The 27,364-nt window shown below is 36.6% G+C and overlaps 1 protein-coding gene across 1 annotated transcript in view; it reads left to right on the top strand.

Annotated features, from left to right (window-relative positions):
• The window catches only part of PLPPR5 (phospholipid phosphatase related 5), a 173,981-nt gene that overhangs the window by 107,232 nt on the left and 39,385 nt on the right, over nt 1-27,364 (top strand). The window contains exon 3 of the mRNA XM_075182335.1: nt 3,959-4,209. Coding sequence (XP_075038436.1) covers nt 3,959-4,209 — 251 coding nt within the window. The remainder of the gene's footprint in view (nt 1-3,958; nt 4,210-27,364) is intronic.

Genomic DNA, 27,364 nt, shown 5'->3' with positions numbered 1-27,364 from the left:
TCTCGGTCTTTCTAGATACTGTCCCATTAAGGACTCACAGATAACAAGCCAGTGAATTAGAGACTTGGTTGCATCCATGGTGAGAAAGGGTCTGATCCTAGAGATGTTGTGAAGGATAGGTAGGTTTCAAGTATGATACCCAGGCCACGGACTTGTAGGACAGATGAGAATTTAATAGTTGTCAATGGATAGAGAGGAGGGAAGGGTATTCTGGAGGGGTGAATGATGAGTTCAGAGCTAGACATGTTAAGTTTTAGAAAATGCTGGGACATTCAAGAGGAGATAGCAGATAGACAACTGGTGACATAAGAAAGGAATAGAGGGAGAGGTCAGGGAAGCAGATGTCAATTTGGATATCATCATCGTAGAGGTAGTATTGTAGACCAAAGGAGCTGATGATATCACTAAGGTAGGATGTGTACAGGTTGAAGAGAAGGGGGCCGGGATCAACCTCTTGGGGGATGTCGACTGGTAGAGGAAGAGGGAGGTGGAGTTAGGAGTACAGATGGAGACAAAACTGTTGGAAAGCTATGAGGACAACCAGGAGAGGACAGTGTCACAGACACTGATTGATTGTAGGGTTTGCAGAAGGAAAATGTTATTCACAGTGTTTTAGAAAATGGAGCACTCCAAGAGAATGAGTAATGGGAAAAGACCTTTAGATTGGAAAGGGTAGTTTCTATAGAATAGAGTGAAGGGAGCAAAAGCCAGATTGAAGTGGGTCGAGGAGAGGAAGGAGTTGAGATTGTTGTAAACTAGCCATTGGAGATGCTTGCAGGTGAAGGTAAGAAAAGGCAAGAGATTAGATGGTAGTTAGAGAGTCAGGGCTAAGGGATGTTTTTTTGAGGACGGGTGCTTGAAGAAGGAAGGGAAGGTGCCAAAGGTGAACAGCAAGTTGTAGATGTGGACAAGGTGGGACTAAGCATCAGAAGAGAGGGAGCAGAGGATGTGGGGGGAGATAGGGCCAATAAAGTGGAAGGGGGAGAGGATGAGAGAAAGGATGAGACTTTGGTGGAGAAGGAGAACAGGATGAATATTTCTGCTAATTACTGTATATATTGTGGACAAATAATAGGGAAGGTCATTCTCATCTGTGTCTATATCTGCTTGCAGATGTTTAAGCACATTAGATGTTTGAGGTTTGATTCTTATTTAGCTCTTGCACAGTACTGGAACATGGGCTAACTCTGATCCAAGATGGCCTAGCAAGCTCCTCCTTTCATTTTAATAGCCTATTTTGAAGCTTTTAAAACATTTTCTACACATCTCTGGAAAAATAAACTATAAGCTCAATTTTGATACCAACAAAGAAGCATATTTGTACCAACTACCACTACAAACAGCACTAGCACAATTACATCTACAGTGATATAAATACATTTTCTTTCTCTATGTACTACAATTTAGTAAACACTTAAAAATATTATTTTTGAAATTACTATACAACAAAGGTAAAGATAAAAAAGAATACATTTCAGCTACAAGTACCAAATTAGAATATATTATTGTTGTAATTACAATACAACATAATTAAAGAGTCACTTGGAATACTGCAATAATGATAGCTGTAAAGTTTTAGAAAACAATGCAAAAAATCACCATTATACATATTCAGATATAGTTATTTAACATTCCCTCTCAGAGCAGATTTCATAAAAGTTATCCTGTTCACAGCACCAAATGCAACAGATTGTAAAAATTATACACCGAAGATTCTAGCGCAAGGGGAAAATGACAAGCTGACACAAAAAAATGTTTAGGAAAATGATTTACCTAACTACAAAACATAAGGTTGGCACAAGTAAATGTTTGCCTAGAAAAATGCATGGGGAACCCACTTCACCTGTTGTTATTCAGGTTGAATCATGCATCCTAGAATCTTCATGGAAGAGAACTGGCATGACTTTTTCTTTTACACATCAAAGCATCCTGAATTAATTTCTCACTTTGCACTCTATTTACAGCTTCTTCAGTCTGACCTGAAGAAATTGATTCCACTACTAACTTTAGACAGTAGGTGGCAGTAACACTCTAGCTACATAGAAAATGTGAATTGTGAGCCTGATTCAAGCCTGGCGCAAATTAGCTGTAATTTACATGTAAAAATGTTTTTTGCGTAGTTCTGTCCAGTTTCAAATCAAAACGTTTCTTAAGATAACTTATTTGAATATGGGTGGAAATACACTGTGCATAAACAGTACTTTCCATACGTAGACACACATAGCAGAATGAAGTATACACACACATAACATATTTGATCATAATGTAAAATAACTGCTAATAATATAATAAATAAAAGTTTTTTTTATATATAATGCATATAATTTTTATTTGTTTCATAAATACTTTTAAATTAACTAACTAAATAATTAACACTTCAATGCGTATATTCCATTCAGTGTACTTTAAAAATATATTTAAATGCATACAGTAATTCTGTGACGCATTTGTGCAAGTTTCTTAAATCAAAGACTACGAAGTATCGGTCATCACGATAATCTTGCAATTACTTCTGCTCTGTAGCAAGTTGTTAAAGTTGTTAAATTCAGATTTATAATAATGATCCAATTCGTAGAGTGCAACCTGATTTGCACTAATATATTATTATTGTTCTTATACATATTGTTTATTTGGGAATTGTTATAATATAGTCTATTTAATAATATGGACTATTTAACCTTTAAAATGGCTGATGGATATTAACTAGAATTTAAATCTGTGTTGGTGATTCATCAACTGCTTGTAACTGCTAATGTGACCTCTGTGATGACATTATTTTGTAAACACACCCACTATTGTTAATTTTATAAATTCGCTTGCAACCAAACCTGACTCTCCCTCTCTGCCATAAAATCATGGTAGTATTGAAACTGTACTGTGTACTGTACTATTTGCAGTAAACATATTTTTGATACAACAGCTACAGTTGATATGGACAATATTCATTTAGTTTAAAAATGTATTCAATAAAGGGTAAAAGATACGGCTAAAATCAAGCATCTGGGTTAATATGCCCTCTGTTAGTCTGCCCCTTCCCTCCCCTGTTCCGCCTCTCAATACATCAGGCCCTGTATGTGCTACTTAATTATACTGTATAATTGATAGATATGTGCATATTATCTAGGACAAAAGACAACGCACAGCCGATTTCAGTTTATTTCTAAGTTGACTTTTAATCTGAAATATGTCGAAATATGATGTAGGAATGTGAAAGCATAACTCCCCTGTCTGAGTCTTATCAACAAAGGATCACACAAAAAGTTAAAATTCATTATCTCATACATGCAGTAACAATTTATCAATGTATACAAACAATGTTTAATAAGACGTGCGTTATGTGTGCTTCAAAGCTTACGTTATTGGTAAAGATAAATACATTGCAGTCTTGGGTTACATATATAATCTTAATATCACTTCTTAGTTTCCTATATCAATTTAATCTCACTTTAATAATCACAAAAACATACAATTTTTGTGACCTTAGCAATATTTATATGAATGCCACCTATTAATGATTGTTTGTATATCTGGGGCCTGATTCATTAAGGATCTTAACTTGAGAAACTTCTTATTTCAGTCTCCTGGACAAAACCATGTTACAATGCAAGGGGTGCAAATTAGTATTCTGTTTTGCACATAAGTTAAATACTGACTGTTTTTTCATGTAGCACATAAATATCAACTTTAAGTTTCAGTGTACAAATAAGCTATCAAGTATTTGTATGTTACATGAAAAAACAGTCAGTATTTAACTTATGTGCAAAACAGAATACTAATTTGCACCCCTTGCATTGTAACATGGTTTTGTCCAGGAGACTGTCGCACAAATGCGTCACAGAATTACTGTATGTTAAGGCAGTCTTTTTTTTAATATAACAGTACTGTTGTAACTTATTTATAGAATGTGCCATTCTTCTAGTAAATCATCTACGTGTATATTTTCTTTTTTGTCTTACAGGAATTTATACTTTTGGACTATTTGCTACAGACATATTTGTAAATGCTGGACAAGTTGTGACAGGAAATTTGGCACCACATTTTCTTACAGTTTGTAAACCCAACTACACAGCACTTGGTTGTCACCAGCTTACACAGTTCATCACTGATGGCAACGCCTGCACTGGAAATCCAGACCTTGTAATCAAAGCAAGGAGGACATTTCCATCCAAAGAGGCAGCTCTCAGTGTATATGGAGCAATGTATCTGGCTGTGAGTAAAGCTTGACAAAGCGTATTATTTACAATATGTTTATATTATTGTGTATTTGTAAGGCACTGGTTATTGTGATTACTAGACCTCATTTACGAACCAAAAAAAAATGTGGCCCTGCATCACATTTTAATTTGCGCAAATACTACATTCTGTCTTTTGCGAGATTTCAACTTCAGCTGGCTATTCGCATGCTGGTAAGTGTAAAAATATCACTTCAGAGTCAGGCCTAGAACTTCATTTTGCACATGCATATATTCAGCATGGAATGTCCCAATATCCGCAGCCTCTCCCGCCTGAAGATGCAAAGATTTGCACTCTCTCAGAGACGCAGATTTTACAAAACATAATTTGCATTGCAGGCCCACAATTATGAAAATGTCCTCTAGTGCGTTTATAACCACTTTAGTCAAATATAATGGGCCTGATTCATTAAGGAAAGGATAGCAAAAATGGAGTAACTTTGCACCTGGGCAAATCCACGTTGCATTGGAGGGGGAGGTAAATTTAAAATGTGATGGCAGATTTATAGTTGGGGTAGGGCATGTCCTAGATCAACTTTAAATTTCAGTGCACAATTAAAGCTATCAGGTATTTGTGTGCTACATGAAAAATAGGCAGTATTTAACTTACGAGTGTATGTGCAAAATAATAAACTAATAAACTAATTTGCACCCCTTGCATTGGTTTGTCCAGGAAAAAACGTACTCCTTTTTTTACCTTAATTTCCTTAATGAATCAGGCCCAATATTTTCATTTTTACATGAAGTTAAGCCATCCTTCCCAGTGAAGGGATCTCAGGTGTCACGTAGTACTTCACTATAGGTGTAATATAAGGCTGTACTAGACTTTTTGGGGGCTTAGATTCTAATTGGCTGCAATTGGTAGAGTGTTATTGGGTGTGGGGGTCTATGATACTGCTGCTTTTTCCACACCTCTGTAGGGTCAAGGAATCTTTAATATCACAGTCCACTATGATTTCTGTATCTTACTGCAAACCATAGTAATAAATACTGGCAGCCCCAATCAACAGCAAATACAAATGAGTTTACGTCCATTCTGCCCAACCAAGGGGTCTCAGGTGTACTAAGGCATCTCACTTTAGGTGTAGTTTAATGTTGCAGCAAGATGGAATTCACTAGTAGAAAGTGGATTACAGAGAGAAATATGACATCACCAGGCACTTTGAAATGGTTTCAAGGCTTTATTAACAAGCACTACAGGGAAAGTATTTTAGGTGAACATTTACCTCGAATACATTCTCTCAGAGCCAGGTAAACGGATGAGTTTGAACAAGGTTTTCATTTGTGTTGGAATTTAGTCTCAGCACTTATTTTGGCCTCCTAGTCTTCAATGTATAAGGATTATTTTGAATGCCTTCAAGCTTATGTAATAGTTTGAGTTTTACTTCTTTATATTATTAACAAATTAGGTACTGATTTGTACTCAAACAATGGAATAATATTTCTTTATTTACTATGGAAGGTGCAGAAGTTGTTAAGCCAATGTCTGTTCATGAAACATAAAATATGGATGGGTTCCATAAGGTCTGGAAATGTGCAAACAAGCCACTACCATTACTGATTTTAACTAGCAATTTACATTACAGTCTATTTAATTATTTCATTACTCACTGGGTTTTCAGAGCATGACATTGACCAGTAGTGAGACATGATCATGTTTACCAATGGCTTATTTTATTTTTGAAGTTTACCTTCAATGTAAATAAAGGAAAGCAATTTACCTTTCTGGTGTGAATTCAAAGCAATTGCTGAACACGGGGAGTGTCAAAATAGGCAATGGGTGATGTAAATTGAGGTGGTGTGAATATTCAAATTAGTGGTTGTGTTAACATTTACAAAATAAGATATAGAAGCACTTGTTTGATCAACCATGAAGACATGTCAAGCAATAAAGCAGCAAATCTACATCTCTTAATAAAACACAGAATATAAGTAGCAAATATTTTCTATGTCAATGCCCAGGGAGGGCTGCTTGACACTGTGTGGTCAATAAAATAAAAATCCCAAAATGCAGTATGTCAGTGATAAGGTCAAAAGTCCTATATGCCAGTGATAATATCCAGAAATGCCCATCAGTAGCATGTACGCCAGGTAAGATGCCCAGTAGTAGTAATGCCCATCAGTAGTACTAATGCACCAATCAGTAAATGTAATGTTCAGTAAGATGTCTATTAGTATCAGCAATACCCAGTAAGTTTGCCATAAGTAGCAGGTAATAAGATGACAAAAGCAATGGACGGTAAGGCAGTAGCAATAATGTCATAAAGATGCCAATGATTTGCTAATGCCAAGTAAAATGCACATTATTTGAAGTAATTCCAAACAGGATGCCCACCATCAAATGATGTAGGCCCAGTTGTAGTAATAAATAATAGCTGCATAATGAGGTACAGTACAGTACCCACCCATTTGCCAAAATCATTTTTTTTCCCCTCTGCTCTGCTGGGAGTGTCATACAAATATTGTAAGGGTTGGTAGATATGTCAGTTTAAAGTAGAGATGGGCGGGTCCGGTTCTCCGAGAACCGAACCCACCCGAACTTTGGGTATCCGAGTACCGAGCTGAGCAGCTCGGTACTCTCCCGCCCATTCCGAATCCAAATCGAGGCCGAACGTCATTGTGACGTCGTCGGATCTCGGGGCTCGGTTCTCGCGATACTTCAACTTTATAAATACACGCCTCCACAGCAATCCATCGCCATTTGACAGAGGGAGAGAGCAGGGTGTAGTCATAGGCTAATTAGAGCAGGGACAGAGAATACAATATTGTTCTTGCAATTGCTCTAACCAAAATCGCTAGTGCAGAGAGGAGGATAGAGGTTTATTATTTTTTCTTCATATTTGGCACTCCCCAGCGCTTTTGGGGTGTCCCCCATAATTGTGCATAAATATTTCTGGCTGTCAAAAGTCATATCTGTCAGCAGTATCTACTAAATAATTTGTAGCACTCCTCAGTGCTTTTGGGGTGTCCTCCCTAATTGTGCATTAATATTTCTGGCTGTCAAAAGTCATATCTGTCAGCAGTATCTACTAAATAATTTTTAGCACACCTCAGTGCTTTTGGGGTGTCCTCCCTAATTGTGCATTAATATTTCTGGCTGTCAAAAGTCATTTCTGTCAGCAGTATCTACTAAATAATTTTTAGCACTCCTCAGTGCTTTTGGGGTGTCCTCCCTAATTGTGCATTAATATTTCTGGCTGTCAAAGGTCATTTCTGTCAGCAGTATCTACTAAATAATTTGTAGCACTCCTCAGTGCTTTTGGGGTGTCCTCCCTAATTGTGCATTAATATTTCTGGCTGTCAAAAGTCATAACTGTCAGCAGAATCTACTAAATAATTTTTAGCACTCCTCAGTGCTTTTGGGGTGTCCTCCCTAATTGTGCATTAATATTTCTGGCTGTCAAAAGTCATATCTGTCAGCAGAATCTACTAAATAATTTGTAGCACTCCTCAGTGCTTTTGGGGTGTCCTCCCTAATTGTGCATTAATATTTATGGCTGTCAAAAGTCATATCTGTCAGCAGTATCTACTAAATAATTTTTAGCACTCCTCAGTGCTTTTGGGGTGTCCTCCCTAATTGTGCATTAATATTTCTGGCTGTCAAAAGTCATATCTGTCAGCAGTATCTACTAAATAATTTTTAGCACTCCCCAGTGGTTTGCGCTCAGAATGGATTCAAAGCAGTCCACATATGATCTGAATGAGCAACCAGGTTCTGTCACCAGTCCTGATGTTAGTGTTCCCAGTACGTCATCTGGCCAAGGCGATGTCAAACAACAGAGTGTTTTCAAATTAGTGCAAAAAACAAAAACCCAAAAAAAATATACTGTATTGAAGCGAAAAAGAAGTGTAACTGAGCAAAAGTTAAGTGATGATAAAAAATAAATTGCAAGCATGCCATTCTACACATGCAGTGGCAAAGAGAGAATGAGGCCTTCACCTTTGGCTATTAGTGGCAGATCCCAAAAAGTTACCCAGCCTACAATTGGTGCACAACTACTGTTACGCGTCAAAGCCGAGCTGCAAGATAACAGTGAGGCATTACAGGAGAATATTTGCTCTGATTCACAAATGACAACAATCCCTGTGGAGAGTCCATCCAACAGTGGGATGTCTAATCGTGAGCATTCTGCTGATGTGTGCCTTAATAGCCCGAGTGTAGCCGGTGATACCCAAATTGAGGATGCCACTTTGGAATTAGAAGAGGATGAGGGGGAGATTTGTGTAGGCGACGAGGGCGCTAATGATGATGTTGATGATTATGATGCAGACAGATACCAAACTGCCTTTCTCAATTTCTATTTATATTCTAGATTATATAACGGCTGAATAGTTTTCTATTTTACTCCTAGTGGAGAGAGGATCTAATGCAGACAGATACCAAACTGCCGTTGTCCATTTCAATTTATATTGTACAGTATATAACGGCTGAATTTATTAGTATTTTATACAAGTGGAGGGGGGCCTAGAGAGACAGAAACCAAACTGGCTTTCTCCATGTCAATTAATATTGTACAGTCTATAACGGCTGGATTTTTTGGTATTTTATACAAGTGGAGGGGGGCCTAGAGAGACAGAAACCAAACTGGCTTTCTCCATGTCAATTAATATTGTACAGTCTATAATGGCTGAATTTTTTGTTTTTTTAAAAAAGTGGAGGGGGCCTATAGAGACAGAAAGCAAACTGTCTTTTTCCATTTTTTTACATATTTAACTATAAGTGTAGGGTGTAATATAGATTCAAAGACGATGGCTGCATTGCCAATATGCATAGATGGAGAGGAAGACAATCTGTTTTGTGTGTAGAAAAAATGAAGGCCTACCAACGAAGAATTAAACAGTTTTTTTGGATGATTTATTACCTCAACAATTAGATTACTTATCTCTAAAACAGTTGGAGCACTAAATTGGGTTATTTTAGGCACAAAAACATGTATTTTCCAACAAAATAGCAAAACAAAACCAAACAAAACCAAAACCAAAACCAAAACACGCAATGGCGGTTTTGCAAAACCAAAACCAAAACCAAAACACGACGGTAATCCAGATCCAAAACCGAATCCAAAACCAAAACACGGGGGTCAGTGACCATCTCTAGTTTAAAGTAATGTTTTTTTGCTCAGCTTCTGAAATGTGATAGAGGAAGTATCAATGAAACAATTACAACAGTTAAAAAGACATTAACAAATTAAAAATATCTGTACAACTGAATTTCAAATATAGACAGAATCTAATTCTAAGTTACACCGCTAACCAAAGATACCTAATTATTAAATAGCTATGCGACTTCAACATCATTTCAGGAGTTCTAAGAGCTGCATTTTATTTAGATCTATTTGGAATCTACTGAACATATGACTGCAAAGCTTCTTATGCGGTTCATAGTGAGTTCAGTTACTGTTCTGGCACTGCCTCAATTCAGCCTCAGGTTCCCAATAAATACTTGTGAAGGAGATAAAAGAAGATGAACATTTGCAATGTGGAAATGGATATTATCCAGTGCTTTTATACATTAAATTGTATCAAAATTCTGCTCAAGTAGGTTGACTGTAAGGTGTATGCCAATAGTGATGATATTTTTTCATTGCATACGTTTTTGTCAACTTTGGAGGAATTGTAAGTCAGTTGGTTTATACAGTACATAAGCAGTGAGATGTTAGCTTACATTGTTACCTTGCTAATATCAGAACATTGTGTGATATTAAAGATAATTATATTGGACCAAAGTGTGATTTAACACATCAGACTGGGCAGCTACTCACATGAGAACTTTGGGTTAGGTGGCATCACCCTAATGCACAGACAAGGTTCTCAGCTAACCTTTTGGTCAGCAATGTATAATGACTAATTGCAGCAGGAAGCACTGCAGTTTATTGGAAGCATGATGTCTGAGTGGAGAAGGGGCAGGAGAGAGAGAGTGATTATTCTTCCTCTAGTGCCTCTTCTCCACTAATGGTACAAATCCCAGAGATCCCAATAGCCTGATTGCAAGAAGGAGAGCATGTGATGTAGTCTCTGTGTGTGTGTGTGTGTGTGTGTGTGTGTGTGTATTAAGGAATTTAGACTGTAAGCTCCGATGGGGCAGGGACTGATGTGAATGAGTTCTCTGTACAGCGCTGCGGAAACAGTGGCGCTATATAAATAAATGGCGATGACGATGATGATGATATGTCACGTGTGTGACCTGTATGACTGTGATGCGACCAATTCAAAATAGGGGTGTAGTTTGGTCGGCCCAAGCATAGCCTGGGTGCATAAAGCTGTGGCCAATTTTATGTTTTTGAAGATCGGAGAGGAGCTGTACGTATGCATTATGCTTCACCAATATATGCGATAATGTACCACTTACTGTAAATTATAGGGATACTATATGTCACCAAAATGTCCCATGAGTATTTTTACACGTCATGTAAGAACAAGATAACTTAAAAAAATAAAAATAAAAAAAAAATTCCCCTCCTGGCTGGCTTGAGCCTATTTCAATGGAGAAACCTGGGGCTGTAGCCCCATCAGGCCCATTGCTAATCTGGCCCTGCCACACAACATAGTATTGAAATGTACCATTTTCTACAAATCAAACCAAGTACTAAGCAAGGAAAGATTCACTCCACCCAACTCCTTCCACAAGCTGGTGCAAATTGTGCTCTTCTGCAAATTCCAACCACCTAAAGAAATGAACAACACAGGTAATGGACTATAAAAAAAAGATGCACAAATAATGATCGGAGTAGTGGCAGAAGCCCTATCAAGGAGAACCAAACAGTTAAAAATAGACAAAAAGTTAGACACAAAGCATAACATGAAACTACTCGTGTGTAAATTCACTCAATACAGTACACTAAACATTAAATCGATACATGAATAAATAGCTAATAGGATTACTAGAGCAAAGCATAAATCTAAAATATGAACTCATATACAAAAATATACATGTACAGAACTAATCCATGCAAAACTGTGCACTACCTATCACACTAGGGGGGCTAGAAGAATAATTAGGAAACATACAGTTCACACAAAATAGTCTTTATAAATACTAGTCCCAAGCTAGAAAATCATTAGTGGAACTTAATTATAATTGGTCCAATTATAATTAAGATATTGTACAAAGTGATAAACCTATTTAAGTGCTTTACTTTGTAGCTGGATTTGTTTTATACAGTTATTGTTTGATGAGCAATCATTGTCAAATGTGCATGTGTGCATAGCAAGCATATACAGATGCAGCTACATGATACTGATGGATCTAAGTGCAGGATTCCTCCATAAAGAACCTCTCCTGCCTAGATCTGACACTGCCCATCATGAAATAGCTTCCATAACTTGTGTAGTTAATAGTTTGCTGCCCTTTCCTGCACTAGAATCCAGTCTATCAATTACAGGTAATACTTCCAATAAAATTGCCATGAGCAGGTAATATATTTGTAAAGCCCAATGTTATGTTTAGAATATTGTGTTAAAGGCATGAGAGAGAGCCCCTAATTCTTATAATACCCAAATACACTATCTCAAAGAATCGTAACTGCTAGAGCGTGTCATTGGGCTTACATTAATGAATGTAAGCATATGCTTTAAAAAATAAATACATTGTGGGTTATGGAGGAGCAAATGTTTTAAAAATAAATAAGGCAATTTACATAAAAACTTTAACACCAAATAAGTAGTTCAAACATCTTGTACTTAACATATTCATTGCTTTGAAGTTGCAGGATCAATTTATGTTCATAATTCTGGTGTAGAATTAATTGCTTGAAAATAACAAAGGAATTATTTAACTACATTAATATAATTGCTTTTGCTGGTAATATCCCCTAAATATATTAAACAGCTATTCCTGGTGTAACTGATGCATTTCATGAATGCAAACAATAACATATAAAATGCTGCCTATAATTAAAGGTTTACAACCAAAACCTGCTCTTGCTTATTTATTGTATATAACATTGTAATATAAAACAACAATTACAGTTACAACTATAGTAAATATGAAGGAAACCAAGCAAATGTTCAAAATGTTGTAAAGTACTGATGTGTCCTATAAACTAATGGGGAAAGGTTAAAATCAGCATATAATCCCTAAAGAATACATATAGTTTCTAAGGCATGTTCAGTTGTTTTAGATTGCCATCTACCAGAGAGCTTTCAGGAACAGAGATGTCATGACGCTCATTGAAAGATACTTCAAATATCTAGTGTGCTTCATCACAGGATGCCATTTCTCTAAAGAGCAAAGATACAGATACAAACATCACCTGCCTTTCCCAGGCTTAGTGAGACAAGCTTCTTTGAATTTAATGCTGGATAAATGAGGATAAAGATGAAAGTGACCTTGTAAGAGATATTGCAGAGCAGATCCCATCATTTTACAAAAATAGAGATCTGATGCTTCCATGTCACATGAAATATCTTCAGTCTTGTTTCCTATTGGCTGCCAAATGCAGTAAACATATCCTATCCTATTCCTGGTGATCTGTATAATGCAGATCTGAGTTCTAAAAAAAAAAGCATTCACTCAGGTCTGTCCTCAGAATACATGCTTAAGGCATACTTGCCAACTTTTATTTTGTACCTCAGGGGAGTGGCTTGAGGGCGGAAGGGGGCAGGACGAATCGATTGCATCATTTGGTCCCGTCCTTGCAACTAAATTGACATTGTGGCATTAAGGCTCATATCCTGTCCACTTCACTATGAAGTGGGCAGGATGCGGAAGATTTACTTACTTTCTCTCGAGAGACCTACCCGGAATTCTGGAGATTATTGCTTGAATTTCCCCCTTTAGGGCATAATAGTTTAGTCTGTCTGCTTAATTGAAACAGTTAAATTTACCTCTGGACATGTACAAACCAAAAAAATAATCTGAAGGTGGATTCAATTGTTAAGTTGTTATATTCATCATCATCATCATTTATTTATATAGCGCCGCTAATTCCGCAGCGCTGTACAGAGAACTCATTCACATCAGTCCCTGCCCCATTGGAGCTTACAGTCTAAATTACCTAATATAGACACACACTCAAACACAGACAGAGAGGGAGACACACAGAGAGGCAGAGACTAGGGTCAATTTTGATAGCAGCCAATTAACCTACCAGTATGTTTTTGGAGAGTGAATGAAGGCACAAAATGTGGATGAAAGAGGGCACAGTGTGTGTGGATGAAGGGGCACACAGTGTGAGGATGAAGGGGCACAGTGTGATGAGTTTTGTACATGTTTTAATTTTGTATGATAATATTTCTCTGAATATTAGCTGTAAATTATTATTTGACAGAAATATAATTGAAAAAAATATATAAATATATTATTTTCACTTGAATTTATGTGTATTATTTTTGCAAGCATTTTACTAAGTATTTCTGTCCTGACCTAAATACATATTACGTTATTTTGACCCAACTACTTATAAAACGGGACTGCTTGGTAATTATTTTGGAGGGGTGCCTTGAAAGAATTATGAAGACTCTAAGGGTGCCGCGACCTGAAAAACTTTGGGAACCACTGCCTTAGAGCTTCTTAACTTCTATTTTTATCTCTGCATTTTCTTCATACTTCTTCTTGCTCTGTCATTTTATTGCTCTATCTTCTGCTTTCTTTATCATCATCTTGTTCTGTCTTCTTCCTACTACTTCTTGTTTCCATGCAGGCTCCTCTATAGAGCATCCTGATGATTGGTTTGCATGTCAGTGACGCTGCAGTCAGCAGGGAGCCAAGTGTCTTCCTCATTGTGCCGGCTCCCTGTCACTGAAAAAATTACAGCCCTGCGTTGTGTTCTGTAGGGTTAATGTTTATCTGGGTGGCTACATATAGCGAGCAGGTGTTGTCATAACCATCAGCTGAAAAGATTGTGACTCTGCACACTCCATAGAGATCTGCCTACACTGCTGGTCGTGAGTGCATACGCACTGCAGAATTGGAACGACGTTGTTCCATCGTTGAACAAAATTTTTAGTCTGGTTTAAAAATCAAATCAAACTATACGATGTGCTTTGGAAAGATAATTGCTGATCGTTGGAGCTTACATACTAATAAGTATCAGGCCAAAAAAATGTTTATCGTGTTATTGGCCCAATAATCGGGTAAAAAACCTTTGGTGTATATAACAGGCTAGCATGTTACTGATAAACCCCCTCTTTTTAGATGCCTACAGAGAAAAACCAACACTGCTTAACAGTCGTTTAAAGTGTCTTAACTGTGATTTTTTTTGTAATCACATAGTTAATACTGCTCACCTACTAATTCGTCGTTGAGTATATCCTATCTCAATATAACACTATATTCCATTGTCTATTGTCCTTTTATTTACTGCATAATATTAGTCAATTAATCGTTGTTTACCTCTGCTATAGCTTATTTTTCACTTTTCAGTTACACTAGTCTTCGACTTATTTCTCTTATCAGAAATTAAACTCTTTGTCCACTGCAGATCAGGTTACAGGCCTATAGATTGCATAGCCTTTTAATAAACATGCCAAGTAGCTTATTACCTTTACCTGGTGTGTGTATGTGAGTTGTCACAAGTCACTTACAGAGAGGCAACTCTCGTACTTTGTTGGGTCCCAGTCACAGGCATATAGTGTCTAGTGGGAAAAACAGCACTGGCTGTCACATTGCCAAAACAACCAATTCCAAACTTGGTACTATTTGCATGGAGTCTGTATATTCTACATGTGGCTGTGTGAGTTTACTCCAGGTGCTGAAGTTTCCTCCCACAGTCTAAAAACACAGGTAGGTTAATTGGTCCCTGAATAAACAATTTCCCCTAGTGTGTGAGTATCGTTATGCCTATTGTATGGGTGATAATAATAATAACATGGTAGTAAAATAATAATTATGCAAGCATTCAGATTAGAAAAATGTTTAATTTAAATAAATAAAGCAATTTTTTCTTTCAATATTGCTATTGCCTTCCTGAGATGGTGAGAGTGAAAAGAGGATGGCTCAGCATGGGAAGACTTTCGCCAGAGAAGTCAGGGGAATCTCTGGAAGTTACCGCTGGTTATAGCACTGTGGTAACCTTTTGTTTTTAGACAGGAAGAAGTCCTTTCTCTGCCAAAAATACCAATTTCTTGCATATTCACCACATACATTAAGTACAACAGCCATGTGTATAATAAAATAATAGTAATAAAAATGTCCTGTGTAGACTCTGGGGCTTTTTCAAGTACAGTTGAACATTATTGTTGGGTAGATTGTGCAGCTACTAAAGTATCTGGAGTTACATCTTGTTGAAAATAAATTTCTGTGGAAGCAACTTGAGGTTAACTATCATTGCATTTGGCTCTTAAATTGATTCAGCAACGTTTGAGCTCTTTTGAACTGGTTCAACATTTGAGCTTGTGACCTATCTCTCTTGTGCATTATTTGATCAACATGGCAATGCAATAAACATTGTCCAACATTGATAGTATAGATTAACGGATCACATCTTGAAATGATTTTACCCAGGTTTCCATTTGTCCTCTCAAAAATCTTGTGCTAATGCTTGACTAATATCAACATTCCTAGTCAGTTTTTGATATATTTTGTAACTGCCTGTTATGGACTTTTTTTTTTACATATATCTGGTTTCAATTAGCCCCATTGAGATCTTGCTGAGGAACATCATAGATGAAGTTGGTCCTGTAGTAGCTTGTTTAGCATTTTAATAAATAATTAAGAAACTGGTGATTGTGTTGTAGAGTAATTTGCTTATGGATCATGGCCTTGATAACTTTCTTGTTTTACAAATCTATGAAATAATCCAATTGGCGGCTGTGTGGAATAGTGATAGAGTGAATTGCATTATGCCATTACTTTTCAGGAATCTCTGGAATTCTTCTAAAACAAACTGGCATCAATTATCATTACATATTTCCTTGGGTTACTCAATTGTAGAGGATATACAGCAATAGTTTTCTAAGACAATTTAGACTTCATCTTGTGGACTTCGGGCATTTAGTCAGCATTCAGGCACTTCAGGCACTATCCACCACAATAAGAACATGTATGGATGGACTTGCAAAATCAATAAGAACACTATGCCATGGAAAGGAGGTCCATTCCCAATGGTGTAATGGAGCTGGTGGATTTGCGTTTTGAATATTTTGACATCCTATACAACCTTTAGTTATTGATTTGATCTGACCATCAATTCCAGGCTAACATACATAACGTCTAGCTAAGACCTTCATTTACTGTACCAAGATGGCCTTCATGTACTTTTTCCAAAACTCTTGTATGAAGCTTGGTAGGCACAACTACTCTGGACCTACACATTTCCTTGACATATAGACATTTGATTTCTTTTTTATGATATTCCTGAATACAATGAGTTGCCAAGTTTATAACTAACTGTAATATCCTAGATTTGAGATAATATTGGATCCTTTCTGGTTTGTCCCTTGATAAGAGCATTAGTTATTAGTAGTTTCTATACCAATATAGAATGGACATATCTTCCTGAACAGACTCCTCTGCTTGGTGAAGAGGGGATCACGACATTCCATCAGCAAATGCGATTGGTTGCTCACTGCCATCTAATAGAGTATGTGATAATACTGATCCTATTCCATAAGGTGAGGCATCACATGCCAACTTGATAAGTAGTGATAGGTTAACATGCGTGCGGACTTTGTGAAGATGTAGGTATACAGACTAGGGCATAGTGGCAGTATGTGATATCAAAGATGGGAATTATAATTATCATGAATACAGGGGGGTACCTCTTTAATATCTGGTCAAATATAGTTGTTGACTTAGATTGTAAATCTTTGTAATCAGAACAAATTTAGCACTCCACCAAAAAGTAAAAAGAAGCATGGTAGCACATGGGGGACATGCCATTTTTACCTGAGGGTATGCCAAGTGTTAGGCCACCTTCAACCAACCTTATCGCCGCTAAACTAGCTTTGAGTTTCCATATGTAACAGAGGCAGATACATGTGGCACCAGCTCATAGTGATGAGTAGGGACATACCAGGGACAAATGTACTGACTGGCGGGGAAGCGGTACATGGACTCAGAACAGGACCGTCTCCTCTTAATAGGGACAGTTGGGAAGTATACTTAAAATAATTTTGGCCATGAAGAAATGTGAATACTTAGCAACCATTAGCAGAAGAAGAAAAAGGTTTCATATGCTGTAGATAAATAAAGCGTGACTATGTAAAAATTCTGCTGACTAGTATATGGTTTATATTCTCCTCACTTCGATGAACATTTTGGCAGTCTAAATTTTATTACTTTAGAGCCAAATGCAGAGACATTTAACAAAATGAATAGACCTTAGCGTCCTCTTGATAATGTCTCATAAAATGAACAGATTTCTCATTTAATAAAGGAATCTAATAAAACATACACTGCAGTGCTGTAGTGCGGTTACATAGAAATATATTTATAGAGGTGGTAGCACTATCCTCACGTGTAATGCCAGTTATTCTTACAGAAAATTCTTGAATGTTTGGTACTCCGTGTTTTGCAGATAAGAGGTTTTTTTTTCAATAAGTTGGAGAACAATGCCTAAAATACATTAGATTACATTTAAAATGATCCTTGTCTTTCCCCAAACTCCCCTGGTATTCCCTTCCTTTTTAAATTGTTTATCAGTGTCCCTCACAGTTACAGCAGGAAAAGATTCCTAGTGATTGTACAGGGCCTGATTCATTAATGAAAGTTAAGCAAAAATTGTTTTCTTACTCAAGTTTTCTGGACAAAACCATGTTGCAATGCAAGGGATGCAAGGGGTGCAAATTAGTTTATTAGTTTACACATAAGGAAAATACTGTCTGTTTTTTCATTTAGGACAGACATACTTGATAGCTTATTTGCACACTGAAGTTTAAAGTTGATCTAGCACATGCCCTACCCCAAACACCATCTTCAAATGGTGTTTGCTACCAGGATCTCCTAATTTAAAGCTTGATAATTAGGGCAAAATCACAGTCCCTATAAACACCTAGGCGTTTGCGACTGAAGAGGCTGGGACTGCAACAGCTATCGAAGATATTTACTGTGGTCGTCCAGCAGTATATAGAGCCTTGTTGCTATCTCGATGCTTTAATCTCCCAAGAAATGCCGTATTGGGGGGATTATAGGTTGCTAAATTGGCCCCTAACTCACCTGTGTATGTTTAAAGAAATCCTGAAAACATGAACTGTTGGTAGTTTTTGAGGACTGTAGGCCTGATTCATTATTGAACTTAAATTAAGAAGTTTCTTATTTAAGTCTCCTGGTCAAAACCATGTTACAAGGGGTGAAAATTAGTTTTCTGTTTTGCACATAAGTTAAATACTGACTATTTTTTCATGTAGCACACAAATACTTGATAGCTTATTTGTACACTGAAATTTAAAGTTGATATTAAAGTTGATATTTGTGTGCTACATGAAAAAAACAGTCAGTATTTAACTTATGTGCAAAACGGAAAACTAATTTTCACCCCTTGCATTGTAACATGGTTTTGACCAGGAGACTTAAATAAGAAACTTCTTTAATTTAATTTAAGTTCCTTAATGAATCAGGCCCTGTGTTTGGACACCTCTGCTTATAGCTTTCTGCAAATGAATGAAACTTGTTCTAAACTCACTATTGTGAGGGGTTATATGGAACACCCAACTTCTTAATGCAGCTTTTGAGGGTGGAGTTCTCATTAGATTGAGATTAACAATTATGGTATTTGGTTTTGAACCTCAGGGAAAAAAAACACTGACAGTTTTCCCACCGTTTTAGGTTAAAAAGCAAAACTATAATTCAATAATAACTTGGAGAGGTGGGGTGGTTTTACTAAGGATGAAAACTTGAATTACATCCAATGTGTGGTAGTTTACAAACCACTAAACAACAAGTGGAGGAGCTACAAGTGCCAGCAAACACATGGGTGCAGGTGCATCTTGCACTTGTAGTGCCACAAGTGTTGCAAAAAAAAAACTTAAATAAATAACAGTGCCCCATTTATAAAATAATCAAATAGTAGTGCCCCCTTTTTAATATAATCAAATTGCAGTACCCAGTTTTTTAATATAATAAAATAGTAATGCCCCCTTGTTTAATATAATAACATAGAAGTGCCGCTGCATGCTCAGCATGCAATTTTGTTTTTCTCCTTTGTTATTTTTCTGATTATTGGTCTGTTTATTGAACATTGTGGCTAGGTTTTATCCTATCCCCAGCATATGAACCCCTTGATAATACACAACAATGTCTGACTTTTTAGCATCATTTATATTTCTCACAATATCTATATTATATATGTTACATTAATGCATTGTGGCATTGCTCTACACTCTCACATTTAGTTTTGTTGCATTTTCTGCAGTCCTTCAAAACTTCATGAAACATTGCAGCAAAGGGAGGTATTTAACTGCAATCTGCAGAAAAATGATGCAAACAGTGTTACAAATTTGCCTAACAATACATATAGGTACAAGATAAACAGGTGGAGGACATATGTGTGACAAAATCATAGTAAAAAATCTGATTTAACATATATGGTTTGGAAGTGCCTTTTCTCACATCATGCTGACAGGGTGTGTCTGAAGTCAAAAGAGCAAACAGAGCAGCTGATGAGAACCCCTTCTTAAAGGGAAGGTGGGAGTAACACCTGCCTGTCAAGCTAGGGCTGTGGGAGGAGTGTCAGGTATAAAAACCTGTTGTTTTACTGTTTAGTGTGAGTGTTGCTGGAAAAGCTGACTGATGTCTAAAGAGCTGGTCTCTATTTAGTGTTTAGGGTCACAAGAAACTGCATGGAATATGTATGTTGTGAATTAAAATCCTGATATTAAAACAAAGTAAATAGCCAAGAGGTTGTTTGTGTGTGTTTCAACACAGGTGAGCTCTTGCCACATTTATATTTGTTTTTTGTGCTAATTTCAGTTAAACATTTCAAAAACCTGTGCATACATTTAAAATGTATTACATTTAAAAAAAAAACAACATTTCTGCAAGGTAATATGTTGATGGAAATGGTGTTTAAGGGTCAATTTATGTAAAAAAAATTGTTTTAAAATAAATGTTAAAGCCTGAAAACCCTTTAAGTTTAAATAGCAATTAAGTTTTTGTTTTCATTTTCAATATTGGTGCTGTGTAAAATCACTCTGCATCTATTTTTATGGGAGTACAAGATGGTCTGGAAAGGCCCATAGTGAAAACAATAAAAAACAAGCTTCAAAGTCCTGGCTGCTACTTCTTAGGACAACCCCCTTCATTATAGTAGACATTTAAAATTTTCCCCTAAATTTTTGATCATTCTTATCTCATTAATGTCTTAAAGGGACACTAAAAGAGACGAACATCAAAGTGTTGTGTGCAAGAAAGTAAATGTTCAAATATTGTGTGTTTTTAAAGTCCAAACTTTTGATAAAGACATTACTGTGAGAGACAATGAACAGTGGTGGAACTACCGTGAGTGCAGGTGATGCGGCTGCTAATGGGCCAAGAAAAAAGGGGGGCCCTACAATGATGTGCCCCCCCCCCCCCCACCAAGGCCCCCAGGGAAGACCGTTGGTCCACCCATAGTCCTTATATTGCCCCCAAGGCTACCTCTTCTGAGTGGCACATGCGCAATGGGTACATATGCTGGCTGCACATGCTCAAATGAGTGTATTGCCAGCTCCTACCAAAACTTTGATATTGGGCCTGGCGATACAGAGTTCTACACCTGACAATGAATATCATTTACATGTTGCAAAATAGTCTACATACAGCACAAATTCAACTTGACTATATCTAGCAACCACACAAACTGGCTGCAAGGATGCTGGAAGAGTATTTACTGTTTGGTCCTAATGCCAAATAGTCATATTCCACTCAATTTGGTGCATTTGCTTATAAATAGATTCATGACATTACAAAATGGCATATGCACTGAGAAATGTATTATGTCTTCATTCTGGCTTATTGCTCTTTATGTTCACCCTAGACTTCCTGTATGTATTACCATTAGTTACATCATAAGGTGTTTATGCAGCTGAAAGTGGCTTATGACAGAAGATCATTAGTTAATGGTGTTGACTGCATAACATAGACTACTGGAAATCCTGGTAAGAATCCTAGTGCCAGCTCAATGTGACTTTGGACAAGTCATTTGTGTTTTCCAGTGTATCAGTGTTAAATGAGAATAGGGCTTATTAAATAAATGATCATGTATTTGCTATTTCCATACACTGTTCATAGATAGACTTGGTAATTACTCGCACCTTTTTCACACTTTTCCTTAGAAAACCATGTATTTTTCATTCCTTTTCACCTTATTAAATTAAAACTCTCACATAGCTCTGTGTTCAACTATATCAATTAGTATACGTTATATTAGCAATAATTAGCCAGTATTTAATATAGTTATATTAATAAGGCAGTATCTAAAAGTAATTTATATTAATCAGTTAGTAGTTATTCTAGTTCACAAAGTGTATAAATAAAAAACAAATAAATCTGATTGGCGCACGGTAAGTCTTATCTGCTCCTTACCCTCACTTACAAAGCCCTTACCAACACCTCTCCCCTTACATCTATGAACTGGTCTCAAGGTACATTTCTACCTGGCCACTCTGCTCCTACTTAATTTACCTCTCATTACCTCCTCCCATGCTCACCTCCAAGACTTCTGCCGTGCTGCAGCTAATCTTTGGAACTCCTTTCCCCGTCTAACTCGACTCTCTCTCAACCTTCAGTCCTTCACCTCCTCTTCCTCGCCTGCCATTTCCATTTCTTCCAGTTGGTCCTACTGTCTCTCACAACCCTCTAGGATGTGCGCTCTCGTGGGCATGATCCTCTCTATCTATTGTCCCACGTCTGTCTAGTGTCTGACTCCCTCGTACTTCCTGTCATGTCATTTGCTGCACTCTGTGTGAGTCCTCATAGCATTGCTCACACTCATCTGTGCTACTTATATACTGTGCTACGGAATCTGTTGCGCCTTAAAAATAAATAATAATAATAGATTTGCATACACCTATATAGAATAGGGAAAAATCACCTACACACTTTAACTAAATCTGATAATTGGTGTCTTTAATGATATAATAACATATGATTTTAAACGTGCACCAAACAAATAGTACAAAAATACAGCGCTGTGATTGGTCAAATGACAAGAAAAACAACAGGATGCTATAAGAAAATTCCATATAAAAGCATTATTTATTGAATACACACTTCAGACTAACATATAAAACATATTGAACACAATAAAAGTTGCTGCAAATATTAAAAAAGCGATTGCTATATTGTTTTCATGGATGTGCTAATTAATTAATTAATTAAGTGCCTCTGTCATGTGTAAGATCATATTTGCATGACTATGTTGAAAAATGTAATTTAATGACCCCCAGCCTATATAAGTAAAAACACATAGATGTGAGACTTGTTAGAATTTCATAGATGATATTATAAAACATGGAATATTCTCCTGAAATAACTTCTGCATGCAGGGACGATGAAAAACACTTGGGGCCTGATTTTGATTTAGGAGCAAAGCAAAGAAAAGGAGTAATTTTGCACCTTTGCAAAACCTTGTTGCTTAAAAAATTTAAAATGTAAGTACAGATTTACATGAAAAAACAGCCAGTATTTTCATTCCGTGCAAAAAAAAAAAGTAAATTTGTACCCCTTGTATTTTAGCATGGTTTGTCCAGGTGCAAAGTTGCTCCTTTTCTTTGCATTGCTCCTAAACTCAAAATCAGGCCCTTGATCATTAACACAGAATGAGCATACAGTTCTTATACACCAAGCTTAGATCTTACTTCGCACAATGTGTGAGATGTCCAGATTGCTAATGGATTGTAAGAGCACAGACTAACAGTTCATAATACATGACCCACAGAAGATCTGTCTAACCACACACAGTGGCGAGACAAGGACCCTGTTTTAGCCGGCAGTTACTATAATTGCTTTGCATAGAAGGAGTGAAGGCACGGAGAATCTCATTGAGCCCAAAGAGATTTCAGTCAGTGGCCGTGTTGGTGTGATGTTAAGCCTCTGCACACTGATGGCAGATTAAGATCGCAGTAAATACATCTTCAGTTAGACTCAGTGTTCCCAATATGAAATAAGAGATCGATCTGAACAGCTTCATTAATCCTGACGCGTTTTTTTTTTACCCAGGCGGTAATTTCTTCAGAGGAGAAGCATTCATACAGGGTGCAGCTAGTAGTTATTATAGTTCAGGTAGAAGTTATTATAATTAGGTTGCAGTTAATATAAATATATTACTCAGTCAGTAGTTAATCAGGCAGCATATATAGGTTATATTATTGGTATTAATAAATATATAATACACTTATGCTACAGGGATCCTGTATTTCTGAAGTGCATTGATCATCCATTAATCAAAGATCCTATTTCTTTTCATAGCGTAGGGATTTCCTGTAATTCAGGGAGATGCTTGTGCCCAGGGGATGTGAGTCAGAGCAGAGAAAGAGCTGAAGCGCAGAGTCTGGGCTTATATAAAGTCCAAAAGAATAACATGCTTGCCCCTGGAAGATTCGTCTTAGGAATGGAGAGCCTTATGGCCAATGCAAGCAGATTTGTAGATCAACATTTACAAAAATGTTGTGACACTATTGTCATCATAAATTAAAGACACTTTGGATGTCATAAGAAAGCCACAGACTATCACTTTATGCTCATAATGCATTGACCATGCATTTGGAATAGAAGCAGCAAGGTACTTCCTAAATATGACAACTGACAGTGACTTTAATATCTTCATATTACAAATACTGAAATTTGTTCCAACTAAGAATATGTTTTCGACAACAAATTCTATTTACAGAGAGGTACAACAATGGGCACAATATCTGCCCCAACATATGCATATCTCCCCCAACATATGGATATTTATACTTGGGGTCATTGGAAAGGGAGCATATTTTTAACAATGACAATGAGGAATACACCAAATACTTAAGCCTTTGGCTCAGATTTATCAATAATATCATGATAATCTGGGAAGGTGAAAAGTGGCTAATCAATTCATAGAGAGAGGATTCCAACATATTAAATCTAAGATTGATGTGTGAAGCAAATCAGAAATATATACATTTGTTGAATTAATCAATTATGAAGACAGTTGATGACAACTATCAACTAACAGTTATAGAAAGACGACAGCTACAAATAGTCTTCTTCATTACAGCAGCTCTCACCAACTTACCAAGAGGAGCTCTACATGAAAAATAAAATACCTATGTAGTACTGCGACCCACAGTATTTTGCATTGTATTATTTTTTCTATGAAAACAACAAAAACACATTTTTCTAATGCATATAATTCATTAGCTTAGAAAATAATAACATAGGTAAATTTCTTGCATGCTTCATTTTCTTGATTACCAAAACCACAGTTTATTATCAATTATTTGGAAGAAAACTTGAGATGTGTAGAAAATATGTTCTACTGTTATTTGGGATGTTATATGTATACATTAAAAGCTGCTTTTGCTGAAGGGCAAGTTACATTTTTCAAAACATGTGGAATATGCAATCTAATTATTGGATGCCTTGTGTAGGTGATCGTACTGTTACTTGTAAGGCACTGTGTGAGGGTGAGTTGACAAGTTACAATTTTAGTGTTGCGTCCCCAAGATGTGTTCTCTATTTGTTCTCAATGCACTGATTCCTTGCTGGTGAAGATAGTATATCAGTAGGCCTTTATTTTGGTGATAAGTACAATTTGAAAGTACTTGTTAAATTGTTTTATTAAATAGGTTTTTGCATGGGGAAGCCATCACTGGTGAAAGTTGGTGAATCATTCCATTGACAGGGGTATATGACAAATCAAAAAAGCTCTACTGAAAATGATTTGTTACTACTTCACCTCACCCTGTCCTCCTAAATGCCACTTCTGTTCACTTCATACCAGGGCTGTATTCAGTATAAGTCACAGATATCTTGTGCCAAGTGAAGACAGGGTCTGTACCTCTTAACATTCAAAAAAAGTCCTGACTGTCGGGCAGTGGACAGTCCCTTAAAATCAGGACTATCAGACCTAAATTAGGGCAGTCTGAAGGTATGTGGTTATGGCTTTTTATTTCAAATGGTTGCCACTTCAGACCAACTCATCAATGTATGTGGTCCCTTTGGCCATTGGTAATAGTTTCCCTGTAGGTCTTGTCACTGTTATAAACCAAAACAAAGCTGGGGAACTATATATATATATATATATATATATATATACATATATATATATATATATATATATATATATATATATATATATATATATACACACATACACACGCACACAATATATATATATATATATATATATATATATATATATATATATAACAACGATATACGTTCTGTACCTCCATGCTTTATTTCTTGAATAAAGCATTTTTGCTAATTTGAATGCCAGCATAACTACTCTTTCCTTTATTTTGTTTTTACAATTTTTTAAGTATTCTAGTTGGGTCGCACATGACCCGCACTGATTTGATGGACCTGTCACTATACTAATCAGTCTAGTTTAGAATTACAACACCTACTTAAGAGCAAGACTGCCTTCTCCCTATAACATTTACAATGGATAACCAGGGTTACTTATGACTGCACAGCCACATATGCAGGGAAGAACAATGCAATAATGGAGACTGCACTTTTCAGGATACTGGAGATATTCTATCTATATGAGGAATTGAGAGAGACACATAAAAATGTCATCAGATGTTGTTAATAAGCAGGGGAGAAAAATCTTACTCATGCAATCAGCTGGCAGTGAAGTACTATAAATTTTCTGCTAATTTTGCACTACATTTTTCAACACAAACTGATGCACAATGGTATAGGTGGTTAGAATTTAAAGACTCGCCTGTTTACCAATATTTGCTAGAGAGGCGAGTGCTCCCGGGAGAATTACATTTGGCAATCTTCCTCGGTGATCTAGTAAATACAATATTTTATAATATGTTTCATTTTGTTGTAATGAACACAATATATGCATTTTTGCTGTTAATGCATTCCATAATGTCTCAATACAGTGTATTGTACACAAATGAAACACTGCACGGTGGTTTAGTGGTTAGCACTTCTGCCTCACAGCACTGGTGTCATGAGTTTGATTCCTGAAAATGGCCTTGTTTGTATGTTCTCCTCGTGTTTGCGTGGGTTTACTATAATTTCTAGCCTTGCATTAGTTTCCTCCTCTGGCTCTTAGGGATAAATAGGCTGGCCCAAAGTGATGCCAGGGCCCTGGTGATTTCAGCAGTGGTGGTTCCATAACAGGAATCTCCAACAAAGGACTAGGGAGACTGTTGTGGATTCTACAATGTCAGAGGTTTGGATACTTTCTTTCAGAGGCAAAACTAGCGAGCTGTGGGCCCCGGTGCAGGGAAGCCCACAGGGGTAGAGGGAATCAGGACCCACAGCTCACTAGTTTACTGTGCAGTGGGCCCCATTATCTCCATGGGCCCCGGTGCACCGTACCTGCTGCACCAATGTTAGTTCTGCCGCTGCTTTTTATTGCCATATTATAGTTATTTGACATATTTCAGTTATTTGTTTGTAGATAGCTTTAATTTTATGTGTAGATAAATCAAATACTGCTTTAAGTCACTTTATAATACTGTACTTACTTCCTATTAACGTGCATGGAAAATGTTACAGCCACAATTTATCACACTAATTATCATGATGCATCAAACCAGATAGCTAACTGTAGTTCCCTACATCAGTAAAAAAAATATAGGCAGGATAAAAATAGAAAAACAAACTTAATATGTGCTAAAGGAGAAGAAAGATATATACAAAGAGAGGCAAAACTAATAGTGTGAAAACAATTTGACATCTAGCATACTTGTTTTAGAATTTGTCAAGAGTAAGACTTTTGCGTAGATGCAATTACTGTAAGATTATGCTAGACATAGGAGACTCAAATATTCCTACCTCATTTTAATGAGGTCTACATGGGAAATTACCCACTGAATAGAGCTGTCTTCCTTTTGCATTAGAATTGAGAATTAGAATGACTGCTTTTAAAAGGAATGTATCATAAAAATGTAATTTCACAAGTTATAGAGTATAAATATCCTGAGAACTTTATTAACCCTGGTGCTAAAACATTATCTTAACTTGACACCAGCTCTCATAACTGTCTACTGTCATTGACAAAGAGGTAAGGGGAAAAGATGTGCCTCATCTCTGTATTAATTTAATTCTT

This window comes from Mixophyes fleayi, chromosome 8, assembly GCF_038048845.1.
Source record: "Mixophyes fleayi isolate aMixFle1 chromosome 8, aMixFle1.hap1, whole genome shotgun sequence".
Lineage (NCBI taxonomy): Eukaryota > Metazoa > Chordata > Amphibia > Anura > Limnodynastidae > Mixophyes > Mixophyes fleayi.
This window is presented reverse-complemented; position numbering and strand designations above follow the sequence as displayed.